The sequence below is a fragment of the Gallinula chloropus genome, assembly GCF_964237585.1.
Source record: "Gallinula chloropus genome assembly, chromosome: 32".
Classification (NCBI taxonomy): Eukaryota; Metazoa; Chordata; class Aves; order Gruiformes; family Rallidae; genus Gallinula; species Gallinula chloropus.
The window spans coordinates 1,807,682-1,829,771 of record NC_140117.1 but is presented as its reverse complement, the minus strand read 5'-3'; the positions used below and the strand labels follow the sequence as shown (position 1 = coordinate 1,829,771).

Below are 22,090 nucleotides of genomic sequence, written 5' to 3'. Positions count from 1 at the left end.
CCAGTAACGCCCCCACGGGACCGCCCAGACCTTCCACCCCCTCAGCGTCCCAGACTCCCCCACAGCCCCACTTTGCGTGTATACCCCAGCCTGGGGTCACCCCTAGGCACCCCATGTCACAGTTCTTCCCCCCACACCAGTGCTGCTCTCATCCCCTACCCTGGGACACCCTGAGACCTCCAGACCTGTCTGTCCATGGGGGACCCAGGCATCTAGTGCCCCTTGGCTCCCCCAACCGCCTCTGACACCATGTGAGTTTGTGGGTGAAACAGATGGGACAAGGATAAAAACCTCCCAGGGAGCGTGGGCACCCCCAGGGCTTGGGCTAGCTGTCCCTTGACCCCGATGTCCCTTGTCCCTGCTGTCCCTCCTGCCCTGGGTTGCTCGTGTCCACCATCAACTGTGCCCAGCGTGCCTCAGGCCTGGCAGCACTCCTGCCTGGCACTGCTTGTACTGCATCTCCTGCACAGGTCCATCAACTTACCAGTTCAAACCAGAAAAACCACCTTCCAGAAGGATCTGGACTATCTTCTGCCCTGTCTCAGAGAATTCCTCTGCTCTCCTGCCCCATACGATGATGTCATCAGTGTCCTGCAGGTGCTCTGGGGCTTCACCCCTTCCAGCGCACTCAGAGTCAGCCCATGGCAGAGGGTGGGGCTGTTTCCATCCCTGGGGCAGTCAATTCCAGGTGGATTGGGCACCCTCCCAGGGACAGCAAACTGTGCCTTGCTCTCTGCTGCCAAAGGCATCCAGAAAAATGCAGTAGTGATATCAACTGGGGCGTCCCACTGCGCTGCCTCTGACTCCAGTTCCTGCTGGAGCTCCAGCATGTCCAGCACAGCAGCGCTCGTGGGCAGTGTGACTCCATCCAGCCCACGACAGCCTGCTGTCAGCCTCCACTCTCCACTGGACTTCACACTGTTCTTAACAGAGGAAGCTCTCTGTGCCCGCACACATCAAGGATCCGAGTCCAAGCCAGCTCATAACGCCCTGTGCCCACCTGAGCAGGGGGTACCCAGTCTGGGTCTCACCTCTCCAGTACCCAGGGACGAGCACCCAAAGCCCAGGGGTACCGGAGGGCAGGGCTGCTGCCCATCCATCCCAGAGCTGGCTCAGCGGGCACAGCTCCGACAGCACAGCCAGCAGTGCAGAACTGATCCTGTCTGGGACAGGAACAAGCCATTTGGGGAAAGGTTTTGCCATGTTTGGTTGTCTCTCACTGGATGGCTAAGGGGTCTCCTTCAGCCTTTGAGGATTCCTGTAGCTACAACAGTTGCAACTCGTATTGGAATCAGTTGTATTCAGCACGCCATAATAAGGTCAGTGTCAGTTGTACAATATGCTCCCTTCAGACCTGGTGATGTAAATGCCACCCCAATACAGCCAGAGGACAAGTCAGACACTCCAACTGCAATGAGCATTACGACTCAGCAAGGCTGTGCTCCCTTTTAGTGGCAGAGGCAGGAGCTGACGGTAGAAATTGAATTCCCACAAGTGCTATTCTGAGTCACACTCAGGGATGTCTGTGGTCAGGGGGTCTCTCCATGTGTTGGGGCAGCACCTGCAGTTCATGTTCTGCAGAGATCAAGAGACCTCATCTCCCACAGCTGAGTGATTATTTGTTCTTTGAGTCATCAGCCATAAATCTTAGGAGGTTCTGAGTCAGAGCTGTAACACTGACGTGCAGACACCTTGAACCAGTGGGTTGTTAATGTCTCTTGGAGACAGAGCGGTTTCAGAGTTTCAGGGTTTTGTTTCTTCAGGTTGCTTTTTGTTTTCTTTCCTTTTTTTCCTTTTTCTTTTTGTCTTTTTCCTGTCTAACTGTCCTACCCTGACACAAGCAACCCAGGGCAGGAGGGGCAGCGGGGGCAAGGGACAGCTCCCCCAAACCCTGGGGGGTACCAGCACTCCCTGAGAGGATTTTGGTTTTGTCCCATCAGTTTCACCCCCAAACCCCCAGGGTGTCAGAGCCAGATGGGGGGAGCCATGGGGCACCAGACACCTGAGTCCTCCCTGGGACAGACAGGTCTGGGGGTCTTGGGGTTCCCCAGGGGAAGGGGACAAGAGAAGGGCTGGAGTAGGGGGGAAGAAATGCTACTTGGGGGGCCCAGGGGTGTCCCCAGGGTGGGGGATATAGGTGAAGTGGGGCTGTGGGGGGGGGATTCTGGGGCCCTGAGGAGGGGTTGGGTTCTCGTGGTCCTGTGGGAGAGTAACTGGTAAGAAGTGTCTCAGGCTGCCATTGGCGCAGCCAATCACACAGGTCGGGGTGGGGCTTGCAGCAAAGTGTGCCTCAGAGCAGGGCTCATTCAGCTCATGACATCGGGGACCTGGAGCAGAGAGGAGTGCTGGGGCTGGGTCGGGTGCTGGGGCTGCTGCTGCTGCTACTGCTGCTGAGAGTCCTCGGCTGGGCATCATGTGGTGAGTGCGGGTGGGGACCTGGGAACCCCCTTTGATCCTGTTTCTTGACAACTGTTCTCCATTCCCCATGCACCAGACCACCTCGCGGCACAGGGGCCCCCGGTCACACTCCCTGAACAACAGATGTCCCCTCGGAACACTCCCCTTCAACCCCCTTCCATCCCTTTCCATCCCCTTCCATCCCTTTCCATCCCCCTCCCAGACACTCCCACAGATCTCTTTCTCCTTGATGCCAGGGACCCCCTTGAACCTCCCTCCTGGGCACCTTGGGTCCTTCACAGCAAGGGCCCCCCTTTCATCATCACCAGGACCACGCAGTTCCCCTTCATGGGAAGCAGGACCCCCTCCTGGACACAGATTTCCTCCACCAGACACTTCCCCTTGAAACCCCCCCACACCCCCAGTCTGCTGCTCTGGGACCCCACCCAGGCTCACCACCCAATCCTGAACTCCAGCACTATGGGCACCCTCACCCTGCACCCCCCACCCCTCACTGACCCCTGTGTCCCCACAGAGCTCCACTCCCTGCGCTACTTCCACACCGCAGTGTCAGAGCCCAGCCCAGCAGTACCCCAGTTTGTGTCCGTGGGGTACATGGACAGGAACCTCATTGTGCGCTACGACAGCAAGAAGGGGAGGGCGGTGCCCCGGGCAGACTGGATGGCGGCCAACCTGGACCAGCAGCACTGGGACCAGCAGATCCAGATTGAACAGACCAATCAGGAGATTTCCACAGTGAACCTGGACACACTGCAGAGCCGCTACAACCAGAGTGGGGGTGAGTGTGGGCTGGGAAGGGGCTCTGTGGGATGGGAGATCTCCTCTCCCTCCTCCCCCATGAAGACACTAACCTTCCTCTTGCCACTGACCTGGGATATGCCGATCCTTCCCAGCCCAGTGCTGTTGGCAGAGGGCTCCATGCACCCCTGTTCCCCATCCCCACACTCCATGGGATCCTTTGTGCCAGAGCCAGGGAGGCTTCTGGGTGCCCCACCAAGCACATTCTGGCCTTCTCCCCACCATGCCCAGCACCCATCCCAGGCCTGGTTGCCACATCACAGCACTCACCATCCTGTGGCAGTGACTACCCCCAGAACCAGACGGTTTCCCACCCCATGTCCCAGCCCCTCACCATTCCTTTGTACACCCGACCCCAGAGCCAGAGGGGCTCCTGCAACCCATGCTATCTCCTGTCTGCTCGCTCACCAAGCATTCAGGACTCTGTCCCATCCCCTTGCTGTTCCAGGGTTCTGAGGGGCTGGGTGCCAGCTCATCCATGTCCTGGGTCCAGGGGCTCTGTGTCACAGCTTTACATGATGCCCTGAGTGCTGTGGGCCCTGGGCAGGGTGGGGGCAGCTCTCGTGTCAGTGCCCAATTTCCTTGGGGATCACACAGAGATGGAGTGGGGGGTGCTGCACCCAGGGTGTGGATACCTCTCTGGTTCTGGGGGTCTTGACTGCCATGAGGACAGTGAGGGTTTTGAACATCCAGTCCAGCACCAGCAGTCAGGGTGCCAGGAGGAGATGTGCTCCCAGCTTATTGACTGCCTCCCCCTTCTCAGAGACAGGGCAGGATGAGAAGCTGAAAAGTTCTTGACTGCTTAGCAACAAGTGGAGGGCCACGAAGATGATTAGAGGGCTGGAGCACCTGCCCTATAAAGAGAGGCTGAGGGAGTTGGGCTTGTTCAGCCTGGAGAAGAGAAGGCTGTGGGGGGACCTCATTGCAGCCTTCCAGTACCTGAAGGGAGCTTATAAGCAGGAGGGGAATCAACTGTTTAAAAGGACAGGCAATGGCAGGACAAGGGGGATGGATTAAAACTAAACGAAGGAAAGTTTAGATTAGATATTAGGGGGAAGCTTTTTACAGAGAGAGTGGTGAGGTGCTGAAACAGGCTGCCCAGAGAGGTAGTGGATGCCCCATCCCTGGAAGTGTTCAAGGCCAGGTTGGATGGGGCCCTGGGCAACCTTGTGTAGATCCAGGCCTGAGGTGGTGGCCCTGCCTGTGGCAGGGGGGTTGGAGCTCTAGGATACTTGGGGTCCCTTCCAACCCAGACCATTCTATGATTCTATGAAAGGGACAAAAGAATTGCATGGCTTTAAAAAGGACATTCTGTGATTCTATGAATTAAACCATCAGGGTGGTATCAACACCCGAAATCCCAAACACAGCACTACACACACTGCAAGATTGGCATTAACTCTAATTCTGAGGAATTAGCAACTGTCACAGAAGCTCACACAACAGGGCAGGAAGTTAGACAAGAAAAAAACCCCTCACAAAACCAAGAAAAACCACAAAGAGAATGGTTGTTGAACATAGAATGTGGTTTTAAACTAGGTTTTACACAAACTGAAACTGTGAGCCTCTGAGCACAGATCTGCTGCAAGTGAAACAAAAGGTCCCTCTTGAGGGACTGCATTTCTACCAGCAGCTCCTGCCTCTGCCCGAAGGTGACTGCACTTTGCTGAGACTTAACGCTCATTGTGTTTGTCCCTCCAGCCCTTGTCCTTCCCCTGTGCCCACCTTGAGGATGGGCTCTTGCTGCTCTGGTGTGTGTTGCTGCTGTGCGTTTGGTGTACGTTGAGGATGTGGGCAACGGTGGGGATGTGTGTGTGGAAGGCTGTGGGGTCTGTTTCTCTAGGTTTAGTTTCCACGAGCCCTCAGTGCTCCCCGTGTCCCCCCCTCCTTTTCCCCGCTGCCCATTGCGAACTGGTGCTTGTGACTCCCCACTTCCCGCTGTGGCTCAGCCGTGCCGAGTCGGAGTCGGGAGCCCTTCTGGGCAGCGTCCCGGTGGGAGCTGCTTTGCCCAGCTGCCCCCAGCTCCCCCAGCGTGAACAGTCTGACCCTGGGATGGGCTCAGCCCGTGCACCAGCAGCGGGGAGTATCCAGGCACCGGGCTGTGCCCGTGTCCTCCTCATATCACACCGCACCGACCCGCTCGGAGTTCCCAGCTTTCCCTGTGTCCCGTGGCTGGGGCCCTGCCGAGCGCTGCCGGAGCTGTGCCCCTGAGCCAGCTCTGGGATGGATGGGCAGCAGCCCTGCCCTCCTGTCCCCCTGGGCTCTGGGTGTTCGGACCTGGGTACCAGCAAAGTGAGACCCAGCCTGGGTACCCCCTGCTCAGATTGGGAGCGGGACGTTCTGTACTGTCTTGTACTCGGATCCTTGATGTGTGCGGGCACAGAGAGCTTCCTCTGTTAAGAACAGTGTGAAGTCCAGTGGAGAGTGGAGGCTGACAGCAGGCTGTCGTGGGCTGGATGGAGTCACCCTGCCCACGAGCGCTGCTGTGCTGGACATGCTGGAGCTCCAGCAGGAACTGGAGTCAGAGGCAGCGCAGTGGGATGCCCCAGTTGATATCACTACTGCATTTTTTTGGATGCCTTTGACAACAGAGAGCAGGGCACAGTTTTCTGTCCCTGGGAGGGTGCCCAATCCACCTGGAATCGACTGTCCCAGGGGTGGAAACACAGCCCCACTATCTGCTCTGAGCTGATCCTGACTGCGCTGGAAGGGGTGAAGCCCCAGAGCACCTGCAGTACACTGATGACATATGGGGCAGGACAGCAGAGAAATTCTCTGAGACAGGGCAGAATATAGTCCAGATCCTTCTGGAAGGTGGTTTTGCTGGTTTGAACTGGTAAGCTGATGGACCTGTGCAGGAGATGTAGTACAAGCAGTGCCAGGCAGGAGTGCTGCCAGGCCCGAGGCACACTGGGCACAGGTGATGGCAGACACAAGTGACCCAGTGCATAAGGGACAGCGGGGACAAGGGACAGCTCCTGCAAGCCCCAGGGGTGCCCACACTCTCTGGGAGGTTTTTATCCTTGTCCCATCTGTTTCACCCACAAACCCACATGGTGTCAGAGGCGGGTGGGGAGAGCCACAGGGTGCCAGATGCCTGGGTCCCCCATGGACAGACAGGTCTGGGTGTCTCAGGGTGTCCCAGGGTAGGGGATGAGAGTGGCACTGGTGTGGGGGGAAGAACTGCGATTCGGGGTGCCTAGGGGTGACCCCAGCCTGGGGGATACAGGTGAAATGGGGCTGTGGAGGGGTTCTGGGACCCTGAGGAGGGGTGGGCTTCTGGGCGGTCCCATGGGAGGAGTTACTGGTAAGAGTCTCTGGCTGCCATTGGTGGGCGGGTGGTGGCGCAGCCAATCGCGGGTCTTGGGGCGGGGCTGGCAGCGAAGTTTGTCGTGGAGCGGGGCTCCTTTGGCTCAGAACATTTGGGACCGGGAGAGGATGGATGGGGCTGGACCGGGCACTGGGGCTGCTTCTGCTGCTGAGGGTCCTCGGCTGGGCGGCGTGTGGTAAGTGCGGGTGGGTCCTGGGAACCCCACTGGACCCAGTTTCTTGATAACAGTTCTCCATTCCCTGCACACTGGACCACTCCGGTGCACAGTGACACCCAGTCACTCTTCCCAGAGAATGGGTGCCCCCTTGGAACACTCCCCTTCCATCCTCTTCCATCCCTTTCCATCCCCTTCCCAGATGCTCCCACAGATCAGTTTCTCCTTGATGCCAGAGACCCCCTTGGATCCCCTTCCTGGGCACCTCGGGTCCTTCACTGACAGAGCCCCCCCTTTCCTCATCACCAGGACCCTCCGGCTTCCCTTCATGGGAAGCAGGACCCCACTCCTGCACCCCATCACTATGGCCACCCTCACCCTGCACCCTCCACCCCTCACTGACCCCTGTGTCCCCACAGAGCTCCACTCCCTGCGCTACTTCCACACCGCAGTGTCAGAACCCAGCCCAGGAGTACCCCAGTTTGTGTCCATGGGGTACGTGGACGGGAACCTCATTGTGCGCTACGACAGTGAGAAGGGGAGGGCGGTGCCCCGGGCAGACTGGATGGCAGCCAACCTGGACCAGCAGTACTGGGACCAGCACACCCGGATTGAACAGACCAATCAGGAGATTTCCACAGTGAACCTGGACACACTGCAGAGCCACTACAACCAGAGTGGGGGTGAGTGTGGGCTGGGAAGGGGCTCTGTGGGATGGGAGATCTCCACACCCTCCTCCCCCATGAAGACACTACCCCTCCTCATGCTACTTCCCTGGGATGTGCCGATCCTTCCCAGCCCAGTGCTGTTGGCAAAGGGCTCCAGGCACCCCTGTCCACCAGTCCCACACTCCATGGGATCCTTTGTGCCAGAGCCAGGGAGGTTTCTGAGTGGCCCACCAAAAACATTCCGGCCTTCTCCCCACAATGCCCTGCACCCCGTCCCAGACCTGGGTGCTACGTCACAGCCCTTACCATCCCGTGGCAGTGAGTACTCTCAGAACCTGAGAACTCTCTGAGGAGCTCCCACCCTGTGTCCCAGCCCCTCACCATTCCTATGGTACTTTGTACACCCCACCTCAGAGCCAGAGGGGCTTCCTCTACCCATGCCATCTCTTATCTGAACCCTCTCCCAGCATTCAGGACCCTGTTCCATCCCCTTGCTGTTACAGTGTGCCATGGGGCTGGGTGCCATCTCAGCCATGCCCTGGGCACAAGAGGTCTGCGTCACAGCTGTACGTGATGCCCCAAGTGCTGTGGGCCCTGGGCAGGGTGGGGGTAGCTCTTGTTTCGGTGCCCGATTCCCCAGGCCTCACACAGGGCTGGAGTGGGAGGTGCTGCTAGGGGGGCCTTACCCCACTGAAGGCCCAGGGCTGCAGCAGCCCCTCAGCCCCATCTCCCTGGTCATGTTTCAGGGGCTCACACACTGCAGAGCATAGTCAGCTGTGACCTCCTGGAGGACAATAGCACCAGGGGGTATTGGAAAATCGCCTACGATGGGAGGGACTTCATCGCCTTCGACACGGACACAATGACGTTCACTGCGGCAGATGCAGCAGCAGAAATCACCAAGAGGAACTGGGACGTGATTGGCACAGTCACTGAGCACATGAAGCACTACCTGGAGAACACCTGCCCTGAGTGGCTGAGGAAATACGTGAGCTATGGGCAGGCCGTGCTGGAGAGGAAAGGTGAGGGGAGATGGGGAGCCTGGGGAGGGGCCAGCATGGATGTGTGTGCCAGCCCTCACTGCCACCCCCTCCCCAGAGCCCCCCACGGTCCAAGTGTCTAAGAAGGAGCCCAATGGGATCCTGACCTTGCACTGCCGCGCTTACGGCTTCTACCCACGGCCCATCACCATCAGCTGGCTGAAGGATGGTGAGGTCAGGGACCAGGACACCCAGCGGGGCAGCATCGTGCCCAACAGCGACGGCACCTACTACACCTGGGTGTCCATCGAGGCCCCTCCTGGGGAGCAGGACAAGTACCGGTGCCGTGTGGAGCACGCCAGCCTGGCTGAGCCTGGGGTCTTTTCGTGGGGTGAGTCTGGTGGCCTTGGGTATGTGGAGGGGTGGGCTGGTGGTATTCCCCTTCCCCTCCTCACCACCCTGCTCATTCCCAGAGCCAGAGTCCAACTCATCGGCCATCGTGCTGTGGGTGGTTGTTCCCCTTGCCATCCTGGCTGTCATTGCCATCACTGGATTCATCATCTGGAAGTACACATGTAAAGCATCTGGAAGTATAGGTAAAGCACCGGGGTGTGGGAGGAAGGCAGAGCCCAGGGGGCTGGTAGGAACTTTGAGCACAAGCCACAGCACTCTGAGGAGCTCCCTAGCCTGATGGTGAAGCATAGTGGATGTTGATGCCTCTTCCCCTCTTCTCTTGAGTGCACTGTGCCCACAGCGAGCACGAGGTGGCAGCTCACGGTTGTTTCTCCCCCATAGACACGGATGGGAGCTCTGGCAGCTTGGCCAAAGGGATGACATGGGACTGGGGGGGTGGATGGGGCAGGCTCAGCTCTCTGTGCTCCCCCTTGAGACCCATGGTCAGAGCGACACTTGGCTGTTGGTGGGGGACACTGAGACCACCATAGCAGAGGGTTGGGGACAGGGACTTTGACCTGGGTGACACTGTCTCTTCCTCCCATCCTTGCAGTGATCACAGTCTTACTGCTCCATGAGTGACCACGGGGCCTGGCTGTGGCCCCTGCACTGTCACTGACTGCAGAGGCTGGGAGCTGCCTGCAGAGAGCTGATCATGCTGCACCAGCACACGGTGCTACACTGGTGGCTCTTCTGGCTGGGGTAAATGCCTTGTTTCCCTTACTTTCTTCCTGTGCTTGTTTCCCAGCCTTGGATCATGGGGTAGAGCAGGTTTTCTTCCCAGCAGCCCAGCATGGTGCCGTGTTTAGGACTGTGTTGGGTCTGGCTGAGTTGGAGTTCATTTCCCCCCAGCAGTCCTGGCCGTGCTGTGCATTGGGAGTGAGCAGGGTGTTGGTACCAGCCCAGGGATTTGGCTGCTGGGGAGCGGGGCTGTCCCAGCATCCAGACTGTCTCTCCAACATACCCCTTGCCAGGAGGCTGTTGGTGGGCAAGACCTTGGGAGGGGACACAGCCAGGACAGCTGACCCCAACTGACCAAAGTGACATTCCAAACCCTGTGGCATCTGCTCGGTTATGAAAGCTGAGAGAAAGAAGAATGAGCAGGAGATGTTTGTTATTTACAGTGCTGGCTGTCTAGAGCAACCGCTGAACATACTGGAGCCCCTTTTCCTGGGACGTGGCCAGACATCACCTGCTGATGGGGAATAAATGCTGATGGAGAAACAGTGAATAAAATTTCTGGTTTTCCTTTACTTCTACCCAGGGCTTTTGCTTTATTCAGCTGCCTTGGTTGGGAGTTTGTTCCTGTTCCATCTTTTTTTCCTCCCCTCCCTGCCCTGCTGAGGAGGGGAGCGATGGAGAAGCTTGGTGGTCACCTTCTGTGCAGCCACTGCCAAGCCCTGACAATATTTTTGATAGAAACTGGATTGGTATCACAGTGATGGGTCTCAACAGTGGTGGCACAGTGTGATGTCATAAATGGACACAACCACGCACGTGCCCCAATCTATTGAGAAATATCCCAGGCTGTAGCACATCATGCCTGATGTTAAAAAGGAAAGCTCACTCAGCCTTTCCTCACAGGGGAGATGCTCCAGCCCCTTCATCATCTCCGTAGCCTCCTCTGGACTCTCTCCAGGAGATCCCTGTCCCTTTTATCCCAGGGAGCCCAGCACTGGACACAACACTCCAGGTGGGGCCTGACCAGGGCAGAGTAGAGGGGGAGGATCCCCTCCTGTGACCTGTTGGCCACACTTCTACTGATGCTCCCCAGGATCCCATTGTCTCTCTCAGCCCCCTGGGCACACTGCTGGCTCATGGCCAACCCTAACCCCTAACCCTAACCCTAACCAGGACCTCCAGGTCCTTCTCCATAGAGCTCCTCTCCAGCAGGTCATCCCCCGGCCTGTACTAATACAAGAGGTTGTTCCTTCCCAGGTAATATGATTCTGTGATACAGGGTGCTGGCAAGCAAGCCCTATGGCTGTCCCAAAACCTGGTTTGTGATCCACTGGTACAGGACACAAACACACAGACAGAGCACAGGACTGGATTCATTCTGTGCATACACAGGTGCTGGGTGGTAATTCCACAAAGCCAGCACCCAGCACACACAATCTGCTGTGTTTGTACATGTGACAGGGTTCGGAAAAGCCTGGTAAATAGATGCTAATTGGTTAGTAATTACTCCATCATCTACTACTGGTCAAGCAGATCTAAATTAGCATGCAAGCTCTTTGCAAGTTTGAGGTGGGCATTAATTGTGTCAGTGCTCATGATTACCCCCTGCCACATTTCCTCCTCCCTCACCTCCACTTCCCAGCAGTGTGTCTATGAACCCTCCATGAACCCCTCCTGGCCCAGCACACAGGCCTAAGACATAAATCTCTGAGAGGTGTAGGGCAGGTCCTGGGCTTCTCTTCTCCTTCTCACACTTCTCCCATCCTCGGACAGGACAAGCTTGGGATGAGCTGTGTTGGGATCCAGGATCACCACGACTGCGGGGACAGGAGGAGCCAGAGCATCAGGAGCAGAGCTTATCACTGGGCAGGTTTCACTCCCCTGGGGCCAGGATCTGCCTTGTGAGGCAGGACACAGGGCATCTCCTTCCTGCAAGAGATCCCATCCCAGGGCTGGTCCCAGCATGGCCACGGCCAAGCTCAGTCCCATGGGAACAGGCACTGGTGGGGCTGCAGCCCCAGTGTGGAGGAGCAGGATGGGGAGGCAGCGGCTGGATCTGGTCAGTGCTCCGAGTGTCCATGGCTGGGGATAAGTGACAGGGCTGGGCTGACTCTCTCCAGGAGTTATCCCAAATCTGATAGTGGCTCGAAATGAAGGGAAATGTTCTAAACCCCTGTGGAAAGAGAAGTTGTTCATGGGACAGAAACAAGCTGCTGGATGCAGCTGGTTGCTGAAAATAACAGAAATTTGCCCTGTTTTGCATTTACCATGTTTGAACGGGACTTGAGGAACCAACACCAGGTGAGGAGCTGAAGTTTCACATCCTCATACCAAAGCCCAGAGTCAAAAAATAAAGCTTTAAGCAGGCCCCAGGGACAACACAACGAAGCGACCCCCAACCCCCTCCTTGTCCCCACATGGCTGTCAGTGCTGGAGGTGGCTTTTCCCAGAGTAGTGCCTCTCCCAGCAGCCTGTGCTTGGAACAGCACCACGCGAGGTCTGGCACCTCAGGAAGTGTTTTTCCTCCCAAAAATGGCTGATGTCCTTGTGTGTGACCACTGTTGCTGAGGGAGTGAGCAAACCCAACCAGACCCTGAGCAACTGTCCACCTGGGCCAGGGCCACTGGGTTTTGGGGTCCCGGGACATTGGTCTGTTCTGGAGGAAAAGGCAGGAGCCCGACAGCCCCAGGAACCAAAAAAGGAAGAGAAGGAAGGGGAGAGATGGTGGGACATCATGGGGAGAGGGTGAGGAGAGGAAAGGTTGTGGTGGGGTTTTCTTCAAATGTTGGGACAAGCCAGAAGTTGCTTGTTTTTCTCCCCTGTCCCCTCAGGGACCTCAGGTCCCTGGTGCCCAGCACACAGGAATACCCTTTGCTCGCACTGTGTGCTCTGTGGGTGGAAGCTCATCAAGTCAAGTTACCTTTTGAACCATTAGAGAGACCACGCCAACTGCCGTGCCAGACCCTGTTTGCCAGCCCTGTTCTCTCACTCCCAAGGGGTGGCTCCTGTACCCAGAGAGGCTGGTCCTGTCATCCTTTGCTCCGTCTCCAATGAGTCACGGCTGTGTGTGATCCATGCAGGACATGTCATGTTGTTTCACCAGCACTCGATGTAGGGGGGACTTGGGTGCCTCCCTCCCTCTCTATCTCAGTCTCTCTTTCTCCCTGTGCTTTCTTTTCCCTTGCAGGTCTCCTCTGCTGGGAGAGGCACTGCTTTGGGAAAAGCCACCTCCAGCACTGGCACCCAAATGGGGACAGGGAGGGGGTTGGGGTCCCTTCGTTGTGTTGACCCTGGGGCCTGCTTAAAGCTTTATTTTTATGATTCTGGGCTTTGGTAGGAGGATGTAGAACTTCAGCTTCTTGCCTGCGGTGGGGCCTCAAATCCTGGCCAAGTGTGATAAATGCAAAACAAGCAAATTTCTGCTGTTTTCAGATGCTTCCTACAGCTGACAGATCATGTCATTCTCATTATAAACTTCTCTTTCTCTCAGGGGTTTAAAAAGTATCTCTTCATTTTGAGCCGTTATCAGATTTGGGATAACTCCTGGAGAGGGGACATGGGGCAGAGCAGGGCCTGCCCCGGACACCTGTCTGCAGTCCTGTCCTGCCCTCAAGCACCATTTTTTTGAACCATCGGGGTGCTGGTGCAGGGGCTCTGGGGATTTTGGTGCCTCTTTGGAGCAGGGGCCACCCTTCTTCACCAGATCCCCTCTGAGGCGCTGTGACTCCCATGGCCCACCTCTGCCTCCCTTCCCCTCTCTCCATTCCAGGGTGGCCACAGAGGTGGGTCATGTCAAGTCCTGGGGGCCTCCTGTGGTACTGGGTGACTCTCCACATGCTCCAGCTGGGATCAGGTAGGGATCCTGCAGGGCTGGCGGGGGCTTTATTCCTCTCAGTGTGGCAGATGTGGGGCAGGAGCTGCTGTGGGGCCGGGGGAGGCCAGCCTGAAGCTCAGGCCCACATGCTTTCGCTTTCCCTTGGACACTGTGGCTTGCAGCAGGGCTGTCTGGGGTAGAGGCTGTTTTCTGGAGCAGGTTCCCACTCCTGGGAAATCTCCTTCTCCTTCCAGTCCTCCCACTCCCGCTCCAGATTCTATGGGGTCCCTGGACCATGGGAGGGCAAAGCGACACCCTTGGCATGGAGCGTGCCCGGCTCACACCAAGCTCAGCCCTGGCCTGCAACACCCTCAATTAACGCAGGTGCTGTCTCTGTGTCTCTGTGTCTCTGTGTCCTTCTCCATGGCCAAGCTGACTTCAGAGTGGTGGGACCAGGCCATGCTCTCCGTGGAACCGTGGGGCAGGACATCGTGCTGCCCTGTCACTTGTCCCCAGCCATGGATGCTCAGAGCTGGGACATCAAGTGGATCCGGCACATAGTCTCTGAAACGGTGCACCACTACCGACATGGGGAGGACGTGTCCTGGGAGCAGATGGAGGAATATGCTGGGAGGACAGAGCTGGACAGAGATGGTCTCTCCAGAGGAAGGCTGGACTTGCAAATCTCTGGGCTCAGACCCTCTGATGATGGTCAGTACGTCTGCATGGTGACAGATGGTGCCTCTTATGGAGAAGATTTGGTGGAGCTGGAGGTGACAGGTTTGTGTCTGATGCCCCAGGGGAGCTGGCACAGTATCTGGAAGCCTTGGGGCTTCTTGAACAAAGAGGAGTTGGTGCAGACCCTGCCTTACGGTGCTGAAACTGGGCAGCTTGGTCTTGCTGTGCCGGGAAGTTTGGGGGGAGATCTGGGGCTGTTGGGCATCAGCGCTGGGTGATTCCTGCCCAGGTTGGGGTGGGTTTGGTGGGAGCGGTGAGGGGGTCTGCTCAGGGATGTGGTGGTGGCCTTGGAGCTGAGTCCATCCCTCCCTGACCCCAACCCCGGGCTCTTCCCCAGCCACAGGCTCTGTCCCTCAGCTCTCTCTGGAGGGTTACGAGGCCGGAGGCATCCGGGTGCTGTGTCGATCAGCCGGATGGTTCCCGCAACCGGAGGTGCTGTGGAAAGACCCCAACGGGCACCGTGTCCCCTCGGTCTCCCAGAGACGTTCCCCTGACGCCAGAGGCCTGTTTGACACCGAAGACGCCATCGTGGTGACAGGGACCAGAGAGGGGAACTGGTCCTGTGTGGTCAGGAACAGCCGCCTGGACCAGGAGCAGGAGGCGTCCCTGCGCATCTCCGGTGCGACGGCTGCAGCCAGCCCCTGCGGCGCTGGAGCAGGGCGGGGGTTGGGTGCCTGGCTGGGGGCAGCTTTGGGCTGGGCTTGGGGTGCAGTGTGGGGGTGTGGGGGCATGAGAGGACTTTGTCCCCTTAAGGCCAGGGCTCGCAGGACAAGGGCTGGGAGTTGTGGGGCGGGGGTCTCTGGGTCCTTCTCCCCACGGACACGAGTGGAAATCGGTCCCTTTCCCTGCGGATCTGTTTGTTTCTCAGCTCCCTTTTTCCACGATGCCCGTTCCTGGATGGCCGCTCTGGGCGTGTTCCTGGCGCTCTCCCTTGGGCTCCTTGGCCTCACAGCTTCTCTCTGGAGAAGGAAAGGTGTGTTTGTCCCCAAAGGACGTGTTACCTCCATCAAAAAGCTCTTTGGGAAGGACAGAAGGGGATGAGGACATGGTGGGTTGTGGGCAGGAGGACACGGAGCGCGGCCAGAGCACCTGGATGGTGGGAAGGTCCCAGAGACCCTCTGGAGCTGTTCCCACTGAGGAAGCAAGCTGCTCTACTGACCTCCTCTTTCTCCGGCTTTGCTTTTCAGTTCTACTGTCCAGAGAGCTGGGTGAGTCCTTCTGGCCCCTTCCCCCAGCAAAACCTCCTGGCACAGGAGCCCCTGGCAGGGACTTGGCTTTGGGGAGTTCCTGGGCTCTCGGTGCTCAGCCCTTTCCCTCGCTGCCTGTCATCTCCATCTCCAATATCTGGGGCTGGGAAAGCCCAACGAAATGTGCCTGGGAGGGTGGGCAGCTCAGGGAGACCAGTTGTGGGATGTACACTCTGCCCTGCCGAGAGCCTCTGGGACCAGCTCTGGGATGTGACCAGCTCTCCTCTCTCCTTCTAGCCTGGAGGAAGTTTCTGCTGTCCCATGGAACAGGTAATTGTGGCTTTGGGTGCCGCTCTGGAAGGTTCTCCTCCCCTTCCTTGTGTGCAAGGGGCATCTGGGCTGGCCAGTGCGAGGGACTGGCTGTGTCTGGGGATGTTGGGTGACTCCCAGACCCCGAACGTGGCACTGGGCTGTTTCCCCACTGTGCCACCCCTTGTGAGCTCCATCAGTGTGGCCAAAAGGAGCCATCTCCCCCTTGACACCCCGGGTGCTGCTGCTGCCTCCCCATCCTGCTCTTCTGAGCTGGGGCTGCAGCCCCACTGGTTCCTGTTCCCTTGGGACCGAGCTCGGCCATGTCTGTGATGGGACTGGCCCTGGGATGGGATCTCTTGGAAGAAGGAGATGCCCCATGTCCTGATACCCCAGATCCTGTCCCCAGGGGGGTGAAAGCTGCCCAGCGCTGAGCTCTGCCCCTGATGCTCTGGCTCCTCCTGTCCCTGCAGATGTGGTGACCCTGGATCCCAACACGGCTCATCCCAGGCTTGTCCTGTCCCAGGATGGGAGAAGTGTGAGATGGGGAAGCGAATGTCAGGACCTGCCCGACACCCCTCAGAGATTTATGTATTGTGCCTGTGTGCTGGGCCAGGAGGGGTTCAGTGAGGGGAGGCACTGCTGGGAGGTGGAGGTGAAGGGGGAGGTGGGAGGGGATTCACGGTGGGCTGTGGGGGTGGCCAGGGACTCTGTGAACAGAAAAGAGAAAATATACCGGAGCCCCAAAGAAGGGATCTGGGGGGTGCAGCACTATGAAGGGAAGTTTCAGTCTCTCAGCGATCCTCGCACCCCCCTGTCCCTCTCCTGGGTCCCCAGCAGAGTCTGGGTGTGTCTGGACTGCCCGTGGGGGCTGGTGACTTTCATCGATGGTCACAGTGGGGCCGAGATCTTCACTTTCCCACCAGCCTCGCTCAATGGAGAGACCATCCGCCCATGGTTTTGGGTGGAGACAAAGGGAACTGAGCTGTGCCTCAGGGACAGCACCTCCAGTTCCCCTTCTACCTCCAGCACCTCCCTGCAGAGGCCCTGCCCTTCTGCAGACCCTGCCCGTGTTCCTCTCGGCCCTGCCCCAGCCCATTCTGCCCAGGCAGAGCAGGACAGGACTCAATAAAGCTTTGTGGGTGAACATGGAGTGTGGCTGTGGGGGTTCCTGGGGGATTTGTCCTGATTCTTGGCTGCTGCTGAAGGGGATTTGCAGCGGGCTTGGAGCAGTGGTTGGAGCAGGAGCCTGGGGGCAGCTGCCAGCAGGGTGAGCACGGGGCAGGGAGTAGGAGGTGGGGACCATTCAGGACAAATCAGGTCCCTCTTGTCTAGGTCCTGGGGAGCCCCCCACTCTGCCAGCACCCTGTGTCCCTGGGATGCCTCAGGTCTGCATCCTTCCATGCTGTGACATCCTGTTGGGAGGAAGCCTGAGGTGTCTTTCCCTCCTGCCCTTCCGAGCTGGGCACTTGGTACAGGTGGTGGCTCCTGGCTGGTTTAGGGACTGGGCTCTGTGCACGAAATCCTCTTTGTACCAGAGCGGCTTTAGGGGTAACAGAAGAGGAAAATCCTGAGCAGGGACAGGATTCTCCCCCTGGTGCTCTGGGAAAGTGATATTTACCAGTACTGACTGGTGTGGCTGCTGCTGCCGCTGTGGAGTTTAGTGCTGCAGAGGAGCCAGGGGCAATGGGGTGGTGTAGGGGTGGGTTGGGATGTGTGTGGGGTTGGTTTGGTTGACTTGAGTTGAGTTGAGTTCAATGACTTGGCTTCAGTTGACCAGGGTTAACCTGAGTTGACTGGTTTTGAGGGGTCTTGCCTTGAGTTGACTTCAGTTGAGGTGCCTTGAGGTGCCTTGGGGTGACTTGTTGTCTTCACTTGACTTGACTTGGGGTGGAATATGATGGGATGGAATTGGATAGGATGCTGCTGGAAGTACGGTTGGGGTGGCCGGACCCTCCAAGGCATGGGAAGGGGTGGTGGACGCAGGGGAATGGGTTGGGGCTGTGGTCATACACAAGCCCTTTTTGGGAGGGAAACACCTCCTGAGGTGCCAGACCTCACGTGGTGCTGTTCCCCAGCACAGGCTGTGGGAGAGGCGCCGCTCCAGGAAAAGCCACCTCCAGCACCGGATCCCACGCGGAGGTGGGGAGGAGGTTGGGGTCCCTTTGCTCTCTTGTCCCTGGGAGCTGCTTAATGCTTTATTTTATGAATGTGGGCTTTTGTAGGAGGATGCAGAAGGTCAGCTCCTTGCCTGGGGTGAGGCCTCAAGTCCCACCCATATGTCTAAATGCAACACAGGGCAAATTCCCGCTGGGTAGATGGAGGGAGAGCAGTGGATGTCATCTACCTTGACTTCAGCAAGGCCTTTGATACTGTCTCTCATGACACCCTGATAGCAAAGCTGAGAGAGCACGGGATAGATGAGTGGACAATGAGGTGGGTTGAGAATTGGCTGTCGGACCGAGCCCAGAGGGTTGTGATTCGTGGAGCAGAATCTGACTGGAGGCCTGTGACTAGCGGTGTTCCCCAGGGCTCGGTGTTGGGTCCAGTCCTGGTTAATATCTTCAGTGACGACCTTGATGAGGGAACAGCATCCACCCTCAGCAAGTACCCGATGATACAAAGCTGGGAGGAGTGGCTGACACACAGGAACACCGCGCTGCCATCCAGAGAGACCTGGACAGGCTGGAGAGCTGGGCAGGGAGAAACCAGATGAGGTTCAACAAAAGCAAGTGGAGAGTCTGGCACCTGGGAAGGAACAACCGTTTGTATCAGTACAGGCTGGGGGATGACCTGCTGGAGAAGAGCTCAGTGGAGAAGGACCTGCGGGTCCTGGTTGATGACAGGTTGGCCATGAGCCAGCAGTGTGCCCTGGTGGCTAAGAGAGCCAATGGGATCCTGGGAGGCATCCGGAGGAGTGTGGCCAGCAGGTCACAGGAGGTGATCCTCCCCCTCTACTCTGCCCTGGTCAGGCCCCACCTGGAGTATTGTGTCCAGTTCTGGGCTCCCTGGTATAAAAAGGACCGGGATCTCCTGGAGAGAGTCCAAAGAAGGGCTACAAAGATGATGAAGGGCCTGGAGCATCTCCTCTGTGAGGAAAGGCTGAGTGAGCTGGGGCTGTTCAGCCTAGAGAAGAGAAGACTAAGGGGGGACCTAATTAAAGTTTATAATTATCTGAAGCAGGGGATGCAGGGGGAATCAGCCAGCCCCTTTTCAGTGGTCTGTGGGGATAGGACAAGGGGCAATGGCTGCAAGTTGGAGCACAGGAAGTTCCGCACCAACATGCGGAAGAACTTTTACCCAGTGATGGTGACAGAGCCCTGGGACAGGCTGCCCAGGGAGGTGGTGGAGTCTCCGTCTCAGGAGAGATTCAAGACCCACCTGGACGCCTATCTGAATGATATGTCCTAGGGAGCTGCTTTGGCAGGGGGGTTGGACCCGATGGTCTCTCGAGGTCCCTTCCAACCCCTACAATTCTATGATTCTGTGATTCTATGATCCACCTGATGTCCAAGCTCCAAGCATCTGTGCAGGGGCAAGTGACACAGCAGCACAACATCCGGCCCCACAGTGACACAAAGAGCGTGGTGTAGTCCTACCATTCTGAAGTCAGCTTGGCCATGGAGAAGGACACAGAGGTGTGGAGATTGTGCCTACACTTATTTAGGGTGTTGCAAGCCAGGGCGAGCTTGGTGTGAGCGGTGCACGCTCAGTGCCACAGGACTGAAGGGGAAACCAGAGTGAGGGACATATGGCGTAAAGGGGCTAAGGGAAAGTGAAACCCATGATCTGGGGCGGGCTTCCCCCTGACCCATGGCAGCTCCCTGCCCCGCATCTACCACTTGTATCGGGCAAAAGCCCCCACCAGCCCTGCAGGATCCCTACCTGATCCCAGCCGGAGCACGTGGAGAGTCACCCAGTACCTCAGAAGACCCCTGGGGCTCGCTGGGAGCCACATCTATGGCCACGCTGGAGAGGAGGGACGGGGAGGCAGAGGAGGGTGATGAGGGTCACAGCTGTCCCAGAGGGGATGCTGAAGAATGTTTGCCCCTGCCCCAAAGAGTCTCCAATATCCTCCAAACCCCTTGCATGAGCACCCCACTGGTGGAAGAAACCAGTACAATTTTGCAGATAACACCAAGCTGATCAGAGGGTTAATGTAGTCAAAGGTGTCTGCTTACTGCAAGGGGTTTGGACTAGATGGCCTTTAAGAGTCCCTTCCAACCCAGAGCATTCTGTGACTCTGTGACTCACAACTCAGGGCTGGAGGAGCCCTGGGGACATCTCCACCCCCAAGTGTCAGGAGAGACACCCCCAGCAGGGTCATCCCCACCGCCGCGCCGGGGATGCGGGTGGCCGTGGCGTTAGGGGGTGACGAGGTGTTGGCAGGAAGGGACGAGGACATCGTGGTGGGTGGGGAGGAGCTGTGGGGAGATGGGGACACAGAATCTTCCAGAGAAAACACAGGGCTCCCTCCATCCTTCCCTCCCTCCCTCCCTCCCTCCCTCCTTCCTTCCTCCTCCCTCCCTCCTTCCACCTGTCCATCCATCCGTCCATCCATCCTTCTCTCCACCCCTCTCTTGCCCCACCCCCCATCCCTCCACCCCACCTCCCACCCACCCCAGGCCTCCACCTCACACCCCTCCTTCCTCCTCCCCCTCTCTGAGGTGTCCTCCTCTCCCTCTTTTAACCCTCCAGGATCTTCCCACCTTGGCATCCCCCAGACCTTCCAGTTGTTCCCTCCCCATCTCCCACTGGGCCACCCTCCCACTCACCTCCACACCTCCAACCTCCCAGTTGACCCCCCCAGACATCCCAGTTGCCCATGCAGACTCCCAGTTACCCACAAAACCTCCAAGTTGGCCACCACCCCACACATTTTCCCTCCCAGTTTCCACCCTCAGGGAATCCCAGTTTCCCCCCAGACCTCCCAGTGAGCTCACACCACACCCCCAGGTGCCCCCACCAAACCTCAAGTCACCTCCTAATCAACGTGTCCCAGGTCTCTCCAGTGTCCCCCCCACTCCTCAACAAAGACCTCCTACCCCACCCACCTTACCTCCTGTACCTTGGGAACTCACATATCCCTTCCCAGAGGTCCTGGCCTGGGTGATGGACCTTCTGTGTCCCTGACACGGGTGGTGGCCAGTGACGGCTCAGTGTCACTTCCCCTCCACCCAGCTCCGGGCAGGAAACACTCGTGCAAGAGGAAGGAGGGAGGAAAACCGCAGGGGAGGAAGAGTATCTGCGGTGTGGGGAAGGACCATGGACCTTGAATTGTCCCCTTGTGTGGGGGAGGAGGTGACGGGAAGGGTGGCACTGCCAGGAGGTCCCCCAGCAATGAAGAGGGGGGTGGGTGTGTGTCTGGTTGCTTCATCACACGGCTGAGGAAGAGATGAGAACACCCTGCAGTGGGCTGGAGGGGACAGGGGAGGTTGGCTTCTACTCACAGTGTGGCCAACAGGCCTTCTCTTCCTTTCCTCCATCCATCCATCCATCCATCCATCCATCCATCCATCCATCCATCCATCCATCCGTCCATCCATCCAAACATAGAATCATAGAATCCCAGACAGGTCTGGGTTGGGAGGGACCCCAAGGATCATAAGAGTTCCACCCCCCCTGCCACAGGCAGGGACACCAACCTCCAGGCCTGGAGCTACACAAGGTTGCCCAGGGCCCCATCCAACCTGGCCTTGAACACCTCCAGGGATGGGGCACTCACCCCCTCTGTGGGCAGCCTGTTCCAGCCCCTCACCACTCTCTCTGGAAAGAACTTCCCCCTAAGATCTCATCTAACTCTTCCCTCCTTTAGCTTCACTCTATCCCCTTTGTCCTGCCTTTATCCACCCTTTTCACGAGCTGGTTCCTCTCCTGTTCCTCTGCTCCCTTCAGGTACTGGAAGGCTGCAATGAGGTCCCCCTGCAGCCTTCTCTTCTCCAGGCTGAACAAGCCCAGTTCCCTCAGCCTCTCTTCACAGGGGAGGTGCTCTAGCCCTCTGATCATCTTCATGGCCTCCTCTGAACCCTCTCCAACAGTCCCACATCTCTCTTGTACTGGGGCCCCAGTTCTGGACACAGGACTCCAGATGGGGCCTCACGAGGGCAGAGCAGAGAGGGACAATCACCTCCCTATCCCTGCTGGCCACCCCTCTTTTGAGGGAGTCCAGGATACCATTGGCCTTCCGAGCAGCAGGAGCACACTGCTGGCTCATGTTAAGTTTCTCATCTATCAGAATCCCCAAGTCTTTCTCAGCAGGGCTACTTTCCTCTGACTGCCTGGAGGCAGGACTCCTCATCCTTACCAGAGCATTCACTACCTGTGTCCTGTAATTGCAAACCAGGCAGCTTTTCACCCGGAGAGGAGCCCACATCTCTTGCCCAGGCTAAAGTGCAAGGACTGATCACAGGGGCAATCCCACAGTGGTCTAACATGGCCTTTCCATGGCACTGGGCACAAAGGTTGACCCCAGGTAGACACATACATCCACCAAGTCAGGATAAGGAGAGGAGGTACTCTCAGCACATCCACCCTGCCTGGGGAATTGCTCAACAGCAAC

The 22,090-nt window shown here is 57.8% G+C and overlaps 2 protein-coding genes across 2 annotated transcripts in view; both read left to right on the top strand.

Annotated features, from left to right (window-relative positions):
* The window catches only part of LOC311202781 (class I histocompatibility antigen, F10 alpha chain-like), a gene marked incomplete at its 5' end in the record, with an annotated part of 270,685 nt that extends 260,678 nt beyond the window's left edge, over positions 1-10,007 (top strand). Inside the window, 5 exons of the mRNA XM_084277427.1 lie at positions 7,121-7,384; positions 8,116-8,391; positions 8,468-8,740; positions 8,823-8,945; positions 9,927-10,007. Of these exons, the coding sequence (XP_084133553.1) occupies positions 7,121-7,384; positions 8,116-8,391; positions 8,468-8,740; positions 8,823-8,945; positions 9,927-9,940 (950 nt within the window). The 3' untranslated portion in view covers positions 9,941-10,007. The remainder of the gene's footprint in view (positions 1-7,120; positions 7,385-8,115; positions 8,392-8,467; positions 8,741-8,822; positions 8,946-9,926) is intronic.
* A 3,808-nt stretch (positions 10,008-13,815) lies between these two features.
* Positions 13,816-16,663, top strand: LOC311202943 (butyrophilin subfamily 1 member A1-like; the record flags this gene model as incomplete). The annotated part of the gene is made up of 2 exons (XM_084277587.1): positions 13,816-14,077; positions 16,005-16,663. 2 exons carry the CDS (start codon positions 13,816-13,818, stop codon positions 16,661-16,663), a joined length of 921 nt encoding a protein of 306 aa, XP_084133713.1.
* Between the last annotated feature and the right edge of the window lie 5,427 nt (positions 16,664-22,090).